This window comes from Ischnura elegans, chromosome 4 (assembly GCF_921293095.1).
Source record: "Ischnura elegans chromosome 4, ioIscEleg1.1, whole genome shotgun sequence".
NCBI classification, from domain to species: domain Eukaryota; kingdom Metazoa; phylum Arthropoda; class Insecta; order Odonata; family Coenagrionidae; genus Ischnura; species Ischnura elegans.
In genome coordinates this window covers 106,476,785-106,493,176 of record NC_060249.1, presented here as the reverse complement: position 1 = coordinate 106,493,176, position 16,392 = coordinate 106,476,785, and the positions used below count along the sequence as shown (strand labels likewise).

The following is a 16,392-nucleotide window of genomic DNA, read 5'->3' as shown; positions in this document are numbered from 1 at the left end:
AAAGTTCTGACTGAAAACTGACGATGTACTCTATATGCTTTACTGTAATGGTGAACGAGCCCATATTATGGGAGTGTGGTGGCCTAGTGGGTGGATAGCGGGAAGAGTCCCGGGTTCAAATTTCGAGTGAAGCTCTCGGATACCCCGAAACAAAAATCCTCGAAGTGACCCAGGGAAAGGACACCCTACCATAAAATTCGTCAATTTCACACATCTGTGGCTTTGTTCAGGGACGTAGTCTTCCCTCCTTCAAGAAAAATGCTTCGAAAAATGTCGTAAATCTTACTTTGAGACTTAAAGAGAATAAAGTCTATTACCACAAAAAAATGCCCATAGTCACAAAAAAGTGGTCACCTCAACCAATGGCTAATCCAAAATAGAACTCGTTTGATAAACAATTGAAATAATTCGAGAGAAATTTTTACTTGGTACAATTATAATATTTCTAGGATGGAATGGCCCAAACCTCCCAAAGGTCATTTATGACAACTCAAGTCTTTGATCTATGATATCGCCTATAAAGAAGAGCTATGAAGGATATAAAATAATCTGTACTCCTAATGTTAACTACCGAAATATGCTGGGTATTTGGCTGAAATGATTACACAACATTGACAAGCAAATACTCACCTTCACTAATTATTTACAACATGAAATGGGTAATTTGGGCATGAAAAGGCGGCATTTTCTGGGAAAATAAATTTGTGGGGGCAAAAATGCCAACGTAATTTTGATTCAATTTGCCCGAGCCCGTAAGTACTTTTTCCATCCATTTGATTCATTGATACAATTTATAGGGTCAGGCTTTGGCATTCCCATCTATAATTACGGAATTGGCCCGCGGCTCAAGCTGGAAATTATATGTCATTATGGGACTCCTTGGCTTCCGTGGGCGCTCATTAAATAGATTAAATGGCCAAAGTTCGCCAAATGAGTTACGGCTGGCCCTCATTTTTTGCAAGGACTCGAGCTCATTTTGGAATGAAGAGAAACAATGAGTGAGCCAGCGGGAAGCAAAGCGTAACCATTGAACTGCTTGAGTCTTAAAAAGAGTACCTGCGAGGAGTGTAGATAGGAATCGGGATGTGAACGCAGAACTAGATGTTGCCGGCCAGGAGTGTGGCTACTGTGCGGTCTAACTACTGGTTTTTATCTATAGATATTTCACGTCAGAACTGGAACCATATTTTAAATATTTAAGGATGAATTTTTCTAAAGTATGCCGCTTTCTTTCTTCTTATTGCCGGTTTCTTCCTAAAGTATGCCGCTTAAGGTTTCGACTACGTAATAAGGCTTCTCCAAGGAATAGTTAGTTCCCTTCCTCGGGTGAGTTTTAAGTTCAAATATTTTTTAAACAGCATTGGATTTAACTACGGCGGATGACAAAAAATACTTGTGATTAGTCAATTCCAGACAAAAAATCTTAAGGTGTGAGAAAATGACCACTAGGCGAGAAAACATAGCAACCTGCTCGACTGATTGCCCGGTAAAGATATTCCCACAATGGTGAAAAGAGGAGATCTCAATTTTGAAAGAATAAGGCCAAACAAAAACTCTCTGAATGAACTTATTCGGTTTTAACCTATCCAAGTGATTTCATTAGCTATCCAACGCCCAATTATTCCTCTTTAAGCCTCCATTTTTCCGGTACATTACCTTCTGCTCTGAATTGCAACACGTGCAACCTCTCTTTAACCCTTTCAAACATCATCTGCTTACTTATCACCCATCAGTCGACCAAGGGAGACTAAATTTTGCGATAAAACAATATTACATTCGGTGACAAAGCATCCCTCCATTTCACTACGACCACACGTCCCACACCCTCGGCATGACCACGAGATAGAATCCTGTTAACCATATACTTAGCCATCGATCAAAGAGGGATACTACGAGCACCTCAACGTTAAAACGGCAACAATATAGATCGAAACGTCAGTCAACAACACCAATAACTCAAGGGGATGAAGGATGCGGTCGATACGTCCGTCAAAACACTAGCTGAGAGAGAGTCGAGCAAGGACTCCCAGTGACCGGTCAATGATCAGTGCGACGGACAGAGGGGAGTGGCCAGGTTTGTGACAAACCCAAGGGACAGGAAGCCACGGGTCATTGGCGACGATATATCTGGCAGTGGACACAGAACTCGTCCACAGAGGATGATGGATGGATGGAGAGAGTGAGGTAAGAATTTGGGAGATGAGAGGTAATAAAATTTACAACGGACGGAGAAATGATCATACAATGTTAACGTTTGATACCAAATGAGATGACGAAAATAGTACTTTCCCCAGTAAACGATAATTTTCTATAAAAAATAAGCATACGACTGACATAAACAAAGTATTACGTGGCATTCACAAAAATTTGCAGAAGAACCTCCGATTTCGGCTGTACAGCTAATCTTGGGGGAGGCTACATAGCCAAGGATTGCTTAATGACTGAAGCCTGTAGTCGGTCAATGGATATCTTTGACACCTAAAAATGAAATAATAGAAGTTAATATTTTGAAATTGCAGTACAAGTATGAGTAGCATCAATCGTAGTAAACCTTCGACTTTAAAACAAAGCAAGTCACAATAACCCTTCCAGAATCAACAGAATAAAATCTACGACTTAAGCGCCAATTCGGTAATCAATTCGTTTAATGAAAATAGTCAACTGCCTTGGCAAATATTAACCGATAGGAAACATAATTAACACAGTGAAACGCTCGTTTGTTTAACCTAATTTGGGACGCAAGCAAAGTAAAAAATACCCAATTTCAACACCACCGGTAGATTTGGTCACCACTCCCAATGACTCCATCGCTGGAGATACTAGGACGAAAATTTCACAAGGACACACTGGAGAAAGAGGACTTGAAACGGATTCATGGACAAGCGAAAGAGTGGAGAAAGGGATGAGGAAAGCAGATAAAGACTTAGATATTTCCCCGACCATCACGTGACGTCATCCTGAGTAGTCCTTACGAAGCAGCAGGGGGGAAGGGAAGGGATGGAGACTGCAGTGGCCGGAAGATGGCAGAAAGATCGATCCCAATTAATCAGACGTCAGTGGAGGAGAAAGGGAGCAGTGTCTGAGGCTGTGCTCCCCCACTATTTTCCGAAAGTAACACCAAGGGGGCGGGGTGAGCACCGGGCAGGACAGCGAGGTCGTCGCCGGCGAATCTTCGCATATTAGGGGAGACACTGAAGGCTGATGGAAGCACCGGAACTGATGAATAGTGACAGCAATCCAAAGGGCGGGGGCATAAATACAAAAAAAAAAATCCGATCCCCACATGACGCGTCCAGCGGACCAGGTAAGGAGTGGAATGCAGCATGACCCCAAACGCCCTCTTCGCCTACGCAAATACAGAGGTGCCAAAAACTAAAGTAGAAAACTGATGATAGCATCGCTGGAGATTGAAAATAACAAAAAAATAAGAGGTTGCTTAGTAAAAAAATTAGGTAAAATTTTGAAAACTTGACTTAGCCCACACAAAAAAATAGCTAATTTGCATTGACATAAGACATCAATCACAGCGTCTTCGCGTGCTCACTAAAAATTCGCTAAATAAAAGTATTTTCGCAGAAACATGTCACAACAAGTAGGAATTGAAGGAGGAAAATACATGATATTTTCCAAACATTTATTCGAGGGTAAAATCTAAATGGTTAGTTGATCAGTTGATGGAGGCGACCAATAGATGAGATCATTTGAGCTATTAAGCTACCGTTTTTGACAGCAATGTAATAGAGAGAAAACGGCATTTGTGTAATGTCGTTCAACATAAGTCCCCGCGGAAATCCTCGCTCCACCTTCGCTCGGATTTGAACTCGGGCCCTGAAGATATAGATAGAATAAAAGATGAGAAGCCCGAATTTAAACTATCAACCAGATTCAGAATTAAAGAACACATCGCATGCATAGAATTCGCGTTTCCTAACAAATACTGATCTGGCAAGCACTAATATAGGGGAATTTTTTCATCAAATTTCCTAAGGATATATCAACCATAACTTTAATTTCTAAGGTCTACAGAGTTTGCTGTTCAAAAAATTCCCCTCCGCAGCAAATAAACGATTAGGGTTCCCCAGGATTTTTGGATTCTATTCTATTGCACAAGGGGAAACTTAAAAATTCATTAAAAAAATAATCAATTTTAACACGTTGACCGTCACACCGTTGATCACAGTGACCTGGAATGAGAGTTCCCGCCACACCATGTCGGTCATTGTTAAAGCCCTGTGAAATGGCTTCCATTATAGGCTACAATCGGTCGGCTGCGAGAGATTTATATCCTAATCCACGCTTTTGATAGAGAAATGGGCGAAGAGACTGCATTCTGCCGGAGTAATCGGAAACCTACGGCAGAGTATGACTACCACGGGGACTACATAGACGAGGCCCCATTAAATTCCACAGAGGTTCATTTCTGATGCCACTCGGTCGCTTTTTATTCGGTGTTCACAAATATTCACAGCTTGGCGATGAGTGTACAACGTCCATTTTCTACCAATATTTTATAGTAAATAACATGCAATTTCAAGGAATGGCACTGAAAAGTTATGAATTTGATAATTCACATCTGAGGAATATAAATTTTGGTTATTAATTGAATTTAACAGCGCTAATTATAATTTATTTCTCAGAGAAATTCGAATAGCTTGTTAGCGACGCGAGTAAACCCATTTAAAATAAGTTGGTGACAACACACCTGAGGACCGACTTAATGATCCTCTTCTGTAAAATTCAAACCGATATTCGCTTATTCGGGATTACTGGGAAAGAAAGTTTTGAATCATAGAAACCATACGATCCAAGCGATTATGCCAAGAACAAGGAGGATAATTTTCCGCAGGTGAAGTTCTATTTTAAGAAGTTGATATCTAATATGATCGGCAACATTAGTGGAAATAAAATTCGAAACATCAATCAATCCAGAACATTTATTCTCATTATATGAAATGAAATGTGGTTAATGTTTTACATGGGAAACCGCCACTACAGGGGCCTAGGGGATAGGAAAATTTGAAACCTATATAAATGGCAGGATCGGGTTGCAGCGATGGCTAGAGTGATACCTTCCCAAACCGTGGGCATTGGTTCATATCCCATCGGTGACGTTATTTTTTCAGAGACTGCCCATTCCCTATCGAGTCCTAGGTGAAGAACACTTCAAGTACAGCACTCTGACGGTAAGACGTTAAGGGACGCATCACTCCCTCTTTACCGGTAATAATTTGCTCTTTTTGACGATGCATTACTCCCGTAAAACTTATATTATTGTCTTGAAACTTTCACGGTCTAACGCATTTGCCAACATTATCTTGTATATTAAAGACGTCTAAAATTCCACAGAAGAACTCGGGACTCGTATTATGCATTCGGTACGTCTGTGGGCGTTGAGAAAGAAGCTAATGGCTTCGAAAGCTACGGAAACTATTTTCCGCGTGTGTTTCTTTATAAGTGTTTTAATTTAGTGCTAGTGACTTGCTATTGTATTTTTTCTATGAGCAACACCACGCATCATTTTTCGACGAAATTGCGTAAATATAAAATATTTATATATGAGGAATACCAAGATAATTTTTTTGAAATTTGCGATACAGGCTAATGTTAGCCAAGGTCTACCTTGTATACCCATAAAATTTCAAGATGATAAAATAAGTTTGAAACCATTAATACGTCAACAAAAAAGAACAGCCAAGGGAGAGGGATGAGTAGGCCAATGCCGACACCGTATTTCTCTCCCCCACTTCCTTTCGCGGTGCAAATGATCTCAGCAGCCATTCGCCTCCTCCAAATATCCACCTACCGCATAGGGATGCATCGAGGAGAATGCGGAGGACAGGGGTCAAGAACGGACTTGCAATGGAAGGGAGGGAAATGGAACGAGTGGTTTGGATTAAGGGGGTGGGGGAATGGAAGGGAGCAGGGGAAGGGTGGGGGGAGAGGGAATAGGAAGAGCCAAGACGGGGGAGTTGATTGATGGCCCCTCTGCCGAAGTTTCACGCCTCATTTCTGCGACTACTGCAAATAAATTACACGCGACGCGCAGACAATGTGCAAACTGCAATTGAAATGCCTCACTACGCCATTGTCTGCTCTCTTCCACGGAGGTCCTGAATGGCCAATCATTGCCAACTATTAGGAGGCCGCAAGACGAGAAATCTTCCTGGCGTGATTTAAGATATTCAGTCAGCGAAATGGGAGCAGGATGTTTCGACATTTCTAGTTTTTTTCTCCCTTTTTCATTCATTTGGGCCGATTTACCGCTAGACAGGGAGGCTGCTTCGGCAGACGAGGAAACCGCAAATATATGGTCTGGTGTCAAGTCTCCAAGCAGAAGTTTTTTCGGTCCATCGAGAATAAAATATACTCACCGACCAGCCTAAATGGGCCGAAAAACCGAACCATCATGGTTACCTGTAGCAGTACGACTAGATATTAAAGTTCGAATCCTAAGAATTGGGATAAAAGTTGTTAAAAACTATTTTAAGCCTACGGGCATACCACAAAAGACATGCCAAATATTTACAAAGTTGCTCACGATAATGGCAATTCATGGTACTTGATCAACTATTTTCTAAAACCAATCGTACATGCTTCGATTTTTTAATAATCTAAGGCCCCCATGGATCATAACATATCAGCTGTTTGACTCATGGTTCAATTATCCATCAGACGCCAGATGGCACAATATCATCCACACGAGAATATGCAAAAAAATATTATTTTTCAAAAATCATTAATTAAGTGCAATTATTGAAGATTGCCATGCGCTTGAATGATAAGTTCATTTCTCCTTCTCTAACTGGCCTCTTACATTAGTCAAGATATCGTCTCACTATCGCACGAAAGAAGGACCGGATTGAAATTAGAGTGCCTACTCTGATGCCCACTTAGAACGACTTTGTGAGACGTATTAGGGGCCACGCCCCTTTTCGCGAACCTTCAATATTCCGCGGGAGACATTTCAAATGTATTCGACGGATCAATAATATAAAAATCGGAAAACTAAAGTGTAAAAATTAAATTTTCGATGTTCGACTACATTGATCATTGCACATTCAATAGGAGATTAATGCTACAAGCTCGTGATTTTTTTCGCTAAAAAACTCAGGTCTAAAGAATATTCTACAATACGACACCTGTCTATGTACGTCCTTACTTCAAACTGCACCACTCAAAATATCTTCTAGCAAAAATTACCATTATAAATGGGTAACAATAGTGTCACAACCCTGAGATTCCTTAATTTAAAAAAATAAGACTCATAGAAAACAACTAATTAAGATCCCTATTTATTTATGTATTTTTTTCCGCATTCCGCAAGTCAAAACATCAGACGCTATTCCCATAAAAACAATATATTAAATTATATATAATAAATAAACCTGGAAACATTACATTCAATCTTAATCTCTGAAGCATGTGATAACTTGTGATCGATGATCACATGGGGAAGAAGTCTAAAGGTACTCCATGTTTATTCTCCGTCAGTATATCTTACCTTGAGTCCGCCTCCACGTCCACAGAAGGGACATTGAGGGAGATGTCATCTTGCTTTGTTTCCTTGGGTGTGCATTCTGCCAAACGAGAACAAGGGTCATACCGCAATCCTCCATGAGAGCAGATCAAATCCTCGCAGTTGAGAGACATAGGGTGCGGTCTTTTGTTCGGCTCCCTGTTGTTTGAAAAAAAAAACACATATTAGAGAGTATAGAAATGTCTAAAGGTGGGGTGTGAACCAACGGAGCTAGGAGTGCGGTAAGGGCAATGGTTTGGCACGCGAGTCGAGCGAGTATTATTTTATTTCATACACTTTGGCACACACAAAATGGTTCGCCAACCCTGCAGGACAGAAAATATCGGAACTTACCACGATACTTAAACATATCGGGGGTCCGATATCCTCGATAAATGTTCGCCCGATAAAAAAGAGTGATATATAGCCCGATAAAAAATCAAACTGTCGAAAAATATCCGATACAACTCCCATATATATGATCCCATATAATCCGATGTATTTTGATGTTTTATCGTATTTTATTGTGAGATGACTTTTTTGGTGAGATATATAGTAATATTTTAATCCTACTATATTAATAGTTATCATCCCATATAGTTATAGTAATCTGCAATTATCGATTATTAAAAAAAATCGTTTTATGATAGAGAGTGATTTTCCATTATCACCCAGCCCTAGATGAAGAGCCTTACAAGACATTAGGTTCTACAAAAAATGACGGTGAACATCCATTCATGGTGGTCCAAACCAAAGGTTTTCAATCTTGGTAATTCATCATATTAATTGGAAGACTTCACGGAATACCATGCAGATATCAGTACATTATGCAAAAGAAACTCTACCATAAGTTTTAAAAACTTTGCTTAAAAAATTAAAACTCTGGCTCGGTTACGAGGAATTCCATTACAAGGTTGTATATATGGATAAAATATAACCATGATAGTTTAAAAAATCTTCTGGGCTATGTCACCGCGTTTGAAAATATTCCCTTGAAAATGCGACCAGCAGCAGCATCGGTCGGGAAACGTTTGGGTCACCCGAAAATTGACGCGGCGACATGGCCCAAAAGTTTTTTTTTAACTAACATGACAAGTACCCGCGAAAGTTTTAACGAAGAAAATTTAACCATTTCGTTCATTATAAAGGGTGATGTCCGGAGCACAGAAGGAATATGTTCATGATACCGTTTCCCACTTTTACTTCGTCCCGTCACCTACGCTAGCTGACAACAGTCTCCCTAAAAATGTTCTCAGGCCAGAGTCGTCACAAATCGCACCTCGTTCAAATTAAGAGTGTCAAAAATCCAGAAGTGCAAATGAGGGAATACACACACCCAACTGTATAATATACTTGTCAGAAAATGTGTTTGCTTTAGCAACGACATAAAACTAGGCGTTCATTAAGTTATGACTCTAAAATGTATTAATTAGCGGGAGACCTTTAATAGATGGTCACAAAAAATTCATCGTGAAATTTTAAAACTTAAAAGGGATTTACCACAAACATTTTAGCACTTGACACAAAAGAAACTTTCCAATGGTAAAGATGAGAAGCCAGACATACTCAAATTACGCGAACGGCAGCAGTGGCAAGAGAGTCGCAGAAATTAAAGCGGCATGCAAAACGGAAATTTGGAAATGTCATGCAACTTTCCCATGTTTATTATTATACATCGCCACTTGAAAAACCAAGGCTATTTAATTGATATTTAATTCATGAGAAAGATAGCACGATCGACCTACGTTATTTTTCTTTTCCTGGACAAATTTCTTATTCAAAAGGGCAAAAAGCAAGCTTCATGTCCTTAGCTAAATAACAAGGCTCCCGAAACATCTTGGAAAAAATAGTGACAAAAAAATTAAGCAAACACCATTCAATCGTGTACCATTTCCCCTACTTGAGCCGTCCGCATTTTTATTGATGGATGACGATTTGCATGGCCTCTTTTTTTTGTCATCGCTCCTCGACAACCGAGCAAAAAGCCTTATATCCGTTAGATTTTAATACTTCCTTCTCGTTCGTATATTTAACTTTTTGCGTCGCCCGCAGAGAAATTTGATTTGAGATCCGATGACGTAATACGTGTGCGATATGCCCTCCCAACAGTAAGAATTTTTTCCGCTCGTGACGAACGGCTCCCTTTCGCCACTTATGAAAATTTAATAAGACACAACGCCAAAGTTCGACGCAGCGCTCCCGATGTCGGCTCGTCTCTTGTCGGAGCAAACGCAGATGGCAACAAAAACTTCGTGAGGAGTCCTTTGGAACATTAGCGCCTGAAATAGCAATTCAAATTGAATTCTTGGGAAATAAATTTCTGTTCCAATGTTTTGGGATGCTCATTCCCATTCACGTACAATGCAGGCAAGATGGAAGGTCAAAACGTTCCAATGAAACAATTGATACCGACAATACGCACGAAAATTAACTCGCACAGAGGCTAAATTTTAATAGACTCAAATGGGTATTAAGACTGACCCAAGTTTGACACATGCAGCTGGTAAGACAGGCCGCTAATGCCTAGAGAGAAATCATACTGTTATTGAACTCAAAGGATGGCGGTAAGAATATGATATACATGATTAAAAATGAAATTTGGCAATTCCTTTACGATACGAAAATCAGGGACATTTCAATAGTTTCACGGGGAGTTGCAATGGATAAAGTGTAATTATAAACAACGCCACAGAAATATATATATTTGTAAACAGTGAAATCCCTGTTCTAAATATTAAGGGCCATTTCTAAATACCAACAAAGACATGGTACGCTCCATATGGCCCATGAGAATGGTAGGTTCATGAAGGTAATTAATAGGATGATCAACTTATGAAAGGATGAATGGATCATCCATGCGTTACGAAAAAAGCATAAATGCAGAATTAAAATTAAGCTTTTTAAAAGAAACGGTGCGTAAAAATCAACAATCATAGGAAGAAAAACGCAATTAAATTTAGGGAAAAACAAGAAATACATCGATAAACAAGGCCATGGAAGGCCCGCAAAATGATAACTGCAAAATGCACTTCACGCAAAATGCGTTCAGGAAAAAGACAACAAGTTTAAACTATGCTTCGGGAAATAAAACATTTTGATAAAGAAATATTAGAGAAAAGATTCAGTAGCAATTAACGAGGCGTGATACATTTGTTTTGCCACGTTTAAGGCAAATTCATTCCGATATTACAATTTGACGCCGTGTTCACACGCCTGATTCGAATATGAGAGGTGGGATCACAGACAGACAAGATCTCACCTTTACGATGAGGCTTGGCAGCTAAGGTGCAATACTTTACACCTCTTTATGAAAGTATTCATGCTGACACCTTGCCTTCATTTCCTCCAAAGCCTCACCATTGGTAATGGCGACGACATAAAAAATAAGGAAAACCTCGCGACCACTGGCGTCATTTTCACCACTTAGCATGGGGTAATTCTAGATGGCTCCGAGAGCGAGAAAAGGGAAAAGTTGGAAAGAAACCTGGCGCTGTAATTATTCCACTCCTTCATCCAAACGTTACAACATTTCACTTGTCGGGGGTATGTGATATGGGTAAGTGTTCGAGGAATCTCTGCAAGGAGTGGGCGGCAGGACAATGTGCCTCACCGTGACACCTCGAACAACCGATGTAACAGCGGCTAAAACTTAGGTAATAAATTTAGGTCTAACATCGCGAAAGTGCTCACGTTCATTATGAAACTATTATATCTCTCAATGCTAAAAGGTAGGCATCCGCGGTTAATATTAATCACTGAACTATTTCGTCTTCGGGGTGAAGCCGTATCGAGTTGTCACTGTTCACATACTTAGTTCATCGCTTGGTGTGCCCAAAGATACAGTGCTGCATCGCCTCCGAAACTTCAGCCAGGTATGTGAACAGTGGCGACTCGACGCGGCTCCACCCCGAAGACCGAGATAGTGCAGTGACAAACGTATTTATTTCAAACCGACCCGAGATACAGCCTAGTTGTACCACCATTTAATTAACATTTTACGTAGGCTGCCGAGTATATAAGGTTAAAAGGTGTAAAGGGCAGAATGAAGGTGGTATAAAGTTGAAGATTGAGTAAGTAAGCGATGAGTTTTTAAAGGAGTCCGAGTTCTCGATATGAAGAACTGATAAGGCCGCCAGATCTGTTAACGGTTTTGAAGTGGTGTTGGTGTATCTTAAGAAGTAGGAAAGGGCCTGGAACAAGTGATCCCTAGATAAAAAACGTAGGCTACTGACGATTTCAAACTACTCTATTAATTCAGCTTAAAACCCTCGTTGTCTTTTGCGTAAAATTTTCAAGTGAAAATCAGAAAAATATTCAACATTATAGAATTGGTCCAGATAACTTGAATTTTCTCCACACAAAGAAACATTAATCCACATGATGGCACAAATGAGTTGAAACCAGGTTCAGTTTGAAATAAGAAGGTTAAAAGAAAGTTTGCTCCTTTATAAAAGCGGTTACCATGTTTTCCACTAGCTCTTATCATCAAATAATAAGTTTATTAATTTTGTAGCCTTAAAAACGTTTTCCGAAAGTTATAAAAAGAGGATAACTCGTTGGAGGGCACTATTCTGTAAACTTAGCGTATGAAATTATTACGGAGGCTTCCGCGGTGAGTAATTAGTGATTGTTTTTCGGGTTCATTCCGCGTTGACTCATATTTTGCGGAAAAAAAATGTGAGCCCACAAAATATGAGTCAACGCGGAATGAACCCGAAAAACAATCACGAACTTAGCGTATGCATTAAGCTACCTGAGATAGAATAGCATTTCTCAGAACTCCTAATACTTTTGTGCACGTCAAATTATAAAAACTAAATACTACCACGAGAGGTTTCCTCCTACCAAAGAAGCCTATATATCTAAACACGGACAAAGGAAGCGCAACTCACAATAGATGTGGGTCATTCATTCTCCAAAAAACATTTTGCGAAAATATATTCCACGCTTTTTTGTCTAAAAACGTACCTAAAATCGTCACCTAACTACTTGCATCTCTCAAACCTATTTGCGTAAAGCAATTTGGGCTCATTTTGAAGCTACGGCTTTAACGAAGACATAAATTACCAATAACATCAAGTCAAACCCTTTTTTCTTTTCCTTATATAGTCAACTTTTCTCAAATATTCGGTCTCAGAATTGGCAGAAACCTTAATTTCGTGATTTGAGCATATATACATTACTATTCCAAGAATAAAATTCATGAGCAACCATGAATGCAATTAAAAAATGTCAGCATTTACATTTTTCTCTCCAGCGACCCTTCTGCTCCTCTGATTTAAATACCGACATTACAGTTATAATATAATTACATCAATGCAGAAATTGCTCTACACCGAGGTAATATGATCCATAACTTAAAGAGATGCTATTATCGCCGTCAATACTAGTTATTTATATTATTAATAAAATACTGATTGAAAACTGAAAATTTACGTTGAAAACCAAAACGTGCGACGAATTTTCGAGTTGGCTCATACCCTAATCACTAAATATGAAATAAATTTTGGTCGTACATATATAAATTATTATTTGAATATCCCCAACAGCGCTCTCAGAATAAAAACTATTTTTTTTCCTAGGTAAATGAGATCCAGTACGTCTCGGTTTGAAGTTAAGGTCCAGTCCAGCGAGGGTGATGCGTTCTCTTACCCCAGGCCTCCGAAAAAATTTCGCTATAAACATAACGTAACACTATGAGATCGGACGTCCTCGAGATGATCATTTTCGCGAGGGAAATAATGGATCTCTAGGACGGCGCGGCGCGGAGGGATGGGAACCAACGAAGAAGGGGATGGGGACGCGGGGAACGGACTATATCCAACCGAGCGAGGCGGGAATCCACTGGATGTCGGGACGTGTTCGCCCCGTTAGCGAAGGAGTCATCACTTCCGGTGAAATGCTTCTTCAGAATGGAAAGAATAGGAGATGAGAGGAAGACGAGCGACGGGCGGAGAGGGGGGCGGGGATTTGTTTGGGCAAACGCCGCGGAGGAGCCGAGGTGACAAGCGCAGGACAGAGCGGGATGAATGGCTGAGGAGGAGGAAGATAGATGGTTAATTTGACTCCGTTCCCGGGGGACTCAGAACGAGCACACTCTTCAACCGATGCATCGTGGATTTGCGATTGCATTCGCGGTAATAACGAGGCCCGAATAGACGAACGAGATACCTTCCGCTGTAAACAAGTTGGAAGACACGGATTTCTGGAATCCCACCACAGGACTCCAAGAGGAGCCCACAGTAGCTGTTAGAGCGGAGAAAGAATTCATACCTTAAGAGTAAATTCATGAGTGAAAGCAATCATGGCTATGAATTTGAAACTCTGACTCCAGCATTAAGGTAAAAAAATTTATGAAGTTCGCAGTTAAATTACTCATGCATGCATTGTATTAAAATACTCATAATTCACATTTTTCGTGGGCATAAACATCAATTCACTTTAATAGTTTTGGCACATACGTACCCACATAAATGGCTGGTGTCCTGTCACCTTCCGCACATGTTGATTGATGATCGGTTTTTATGAATTAAATTACGAATTCGAATCAAAATAAAAAGTTCTATTCAAACGCCCAAGGGGATCCAAACGAATTCTGGAGATTCAACAATCTAAAAAGCTATAAAATCACAAGCTATAAAAGCTACGCAGGTGGACATCGACTCGCTAAGTGTCAAAAACATCCACTTAAGTTTGTGCAAAAGAGTAAACAAGACATTTTTTCTGGTCATTTACCATCACCAAACTGAAAACAGTGAAAGAAATGCAGTAATTCCAATACTCCTATACCCACGCTACAGCAAAAGGGTTCAAATAAAGCAAGTAATCGATAAAAACAAATGATACCTGCGGAAATCCTGAGTGACAATACATGTAGGCGAGAGAGAAAATATAAATTTTTTAAGAGTATCGGGTAGAAAGAGAATTTCGTACGAATGAAAGTCCATTTCGTTATCGAAATAGTAATTATTTTTTGCATACCTACTGCGGAATAATGGTACCAGCTCAAAACTGGCTATCTCGAACTTATGAGGCTATCATACAAACTTCGATGGAAGACAAGAGATAGAGCAACATTTATATCATTCCCGGCTTGCGTTGTTTTAGCCAACCAAGACTTTAACAACGCCCAACCTCATACCATAAATTGCAGCGTGAAACGTCGAATTTAGACCTTTCACTCGCAGATTTTTTTCTCTTCAATTCACTCTTTCTTTTTAAATTAAAAATTGAATCATTCTACTCTCGATTTCATTGTCCACCGACAAAAAATAACAGACAATCGACGGGAGCCACCGAATTTAGGGATTTGGGAGGCTACCCAATGACGCGACGTCCGCGGCTTGGGGATTCGGAATACGAGTAAGCAAGCCAGTTGGAATAGGAGCGGGGAAGATAAGAAAGAGAGGGATCACTGACTCAGTTCGGGGAGAGAGAGAAAAGATTGATGGGCGAGTAGCGGGGAAGGAGGGTGGCAGGGGGAGCGAGGGGGGGAGGTGACGAACCCCCAATGGAGTGACGGCGGAACTTCATCCGGCCAAAGCGAGGATAGATGGAGCGCATAGGACTTTAAAAGCAGGGGGAAAGAGTAACGGGGTATTGTATTGTTTTGAAGCGCGTCAACAGTTTAAGTCATTAGTGGCAGCGAGAGAACGGAAAGGAGAAGCGATTAGGGAAGATGTGGATCTGCTCCTTCCAATATCTCACCGGAGCAGCGTCTTGGAGAGGGAAAGGAAGCAGCCTGTGCTAAACAATCGCTCGAAAAGAGCTACGCGTGGAGAAGAACAGTTCGAGAAACTTAATTACGTTTTTTTCAAGAAAAATTCAAAATGCACTCTTTTCATTTTATTTGATCGACGGACAGCCACAATAAATACGTTTCGAAGATATATTCTATGAAGGTCGTATCAAAATCCGCATTTTTAAAATACTGATAAATACAGTAATGTGTATATCGTACGGATAAAAATTGATATGACATTTGTTATAGCATACGAATCATGACATACGTATTGGTAAATAGAGCTCTTCACAGGAGAAAATTTTGGGTTAAATGCAATACATGAAGCCAATTCATTTTAGTTACATGAGAATGGCGCCACAAAGGTTAAATAACTCAAAAAAGCGTAAAAAAGAATTGAATTATCTACATGCTCTGCTCCCTCATTCAGCTAAGTTACCTCAATATATGTCGTCTATGATGGCAAAACATTTTTAATGGCAGATGGAAAAAAATGGTTTAGAACGCACAGATGCAAACCTTCAGCAACGCAGGCTTGAACTTAGAATGGGAAAGTATGCAGCACCTACTAATCGCGGTCAGCGTCGCGGTCGCCTAGAACATGTCAAATAATACTCATTATGCGACAGGTTTCTCCGGCGTTTCAGCGGTAATTGCAAAGGCTAATTGTTTCGCATCTGAGATCACCTAAATTACAATTAAAAACAAAATTCATTTGAGCAGATTGCTAATAGCGCGTAATTAAGGAATATTTTGCGCGAATTTGACCAGTCTATTCTCTCGAGAAAACATGGCAACTTATGGAACAGGAAAGTGGCATAACTATCAGAGAACAAGAAATAATGACACAGAATCATGATATCTTAATGAAGTAAAACACGAAAATATGAACCTAGAGTAGGGCAGATGATCCCGAAAAGGAAACATAGCAGCCCACAGTTTAAACACTTAGGATCATACTTCACAAATAAAAAAAACTTCTATGTTTTCAAAATAAATAGCACAAAAATTCATCCGGATATACTGAATGAAAGTCAAAGGAATTATTGCTAAAAGATAAATTCAAAAGATGGGAACAAATCGCAAACGAAGCGAATGACGATTAAACAAGAGTGGAGAGTGAGGCGCAAAAGCG

At 40.0% G+C, this 16,392-nt stretch overlaps 1 protein-coding gene across 2 annotated transcripts in view; it reads right to left on the bottom strand.

Moving 5' to 3' along the window:
- The window catches only part of LOC124157861 (ubiquitin carboxyl-terminal hydrolase 48-like), a 415,786-nt gene that overhangs the window by 325,927 nt on the left and 73,467 nt on the right, over positions 1-16,392 (bottom strand). For both annotated transcript variants that reach the window (XM_046532912.1, XM_046532911.1), the window contains exon 13: positions 7,502-7,675. In XM_046532912.1, the coding sequence (XP_046388868.1) occupies positions 7,502-7,675 (174 nt within the window). The remainder of the gene's footprint in view (positions 1-7,501; positions 7,676-16,392) is intronic.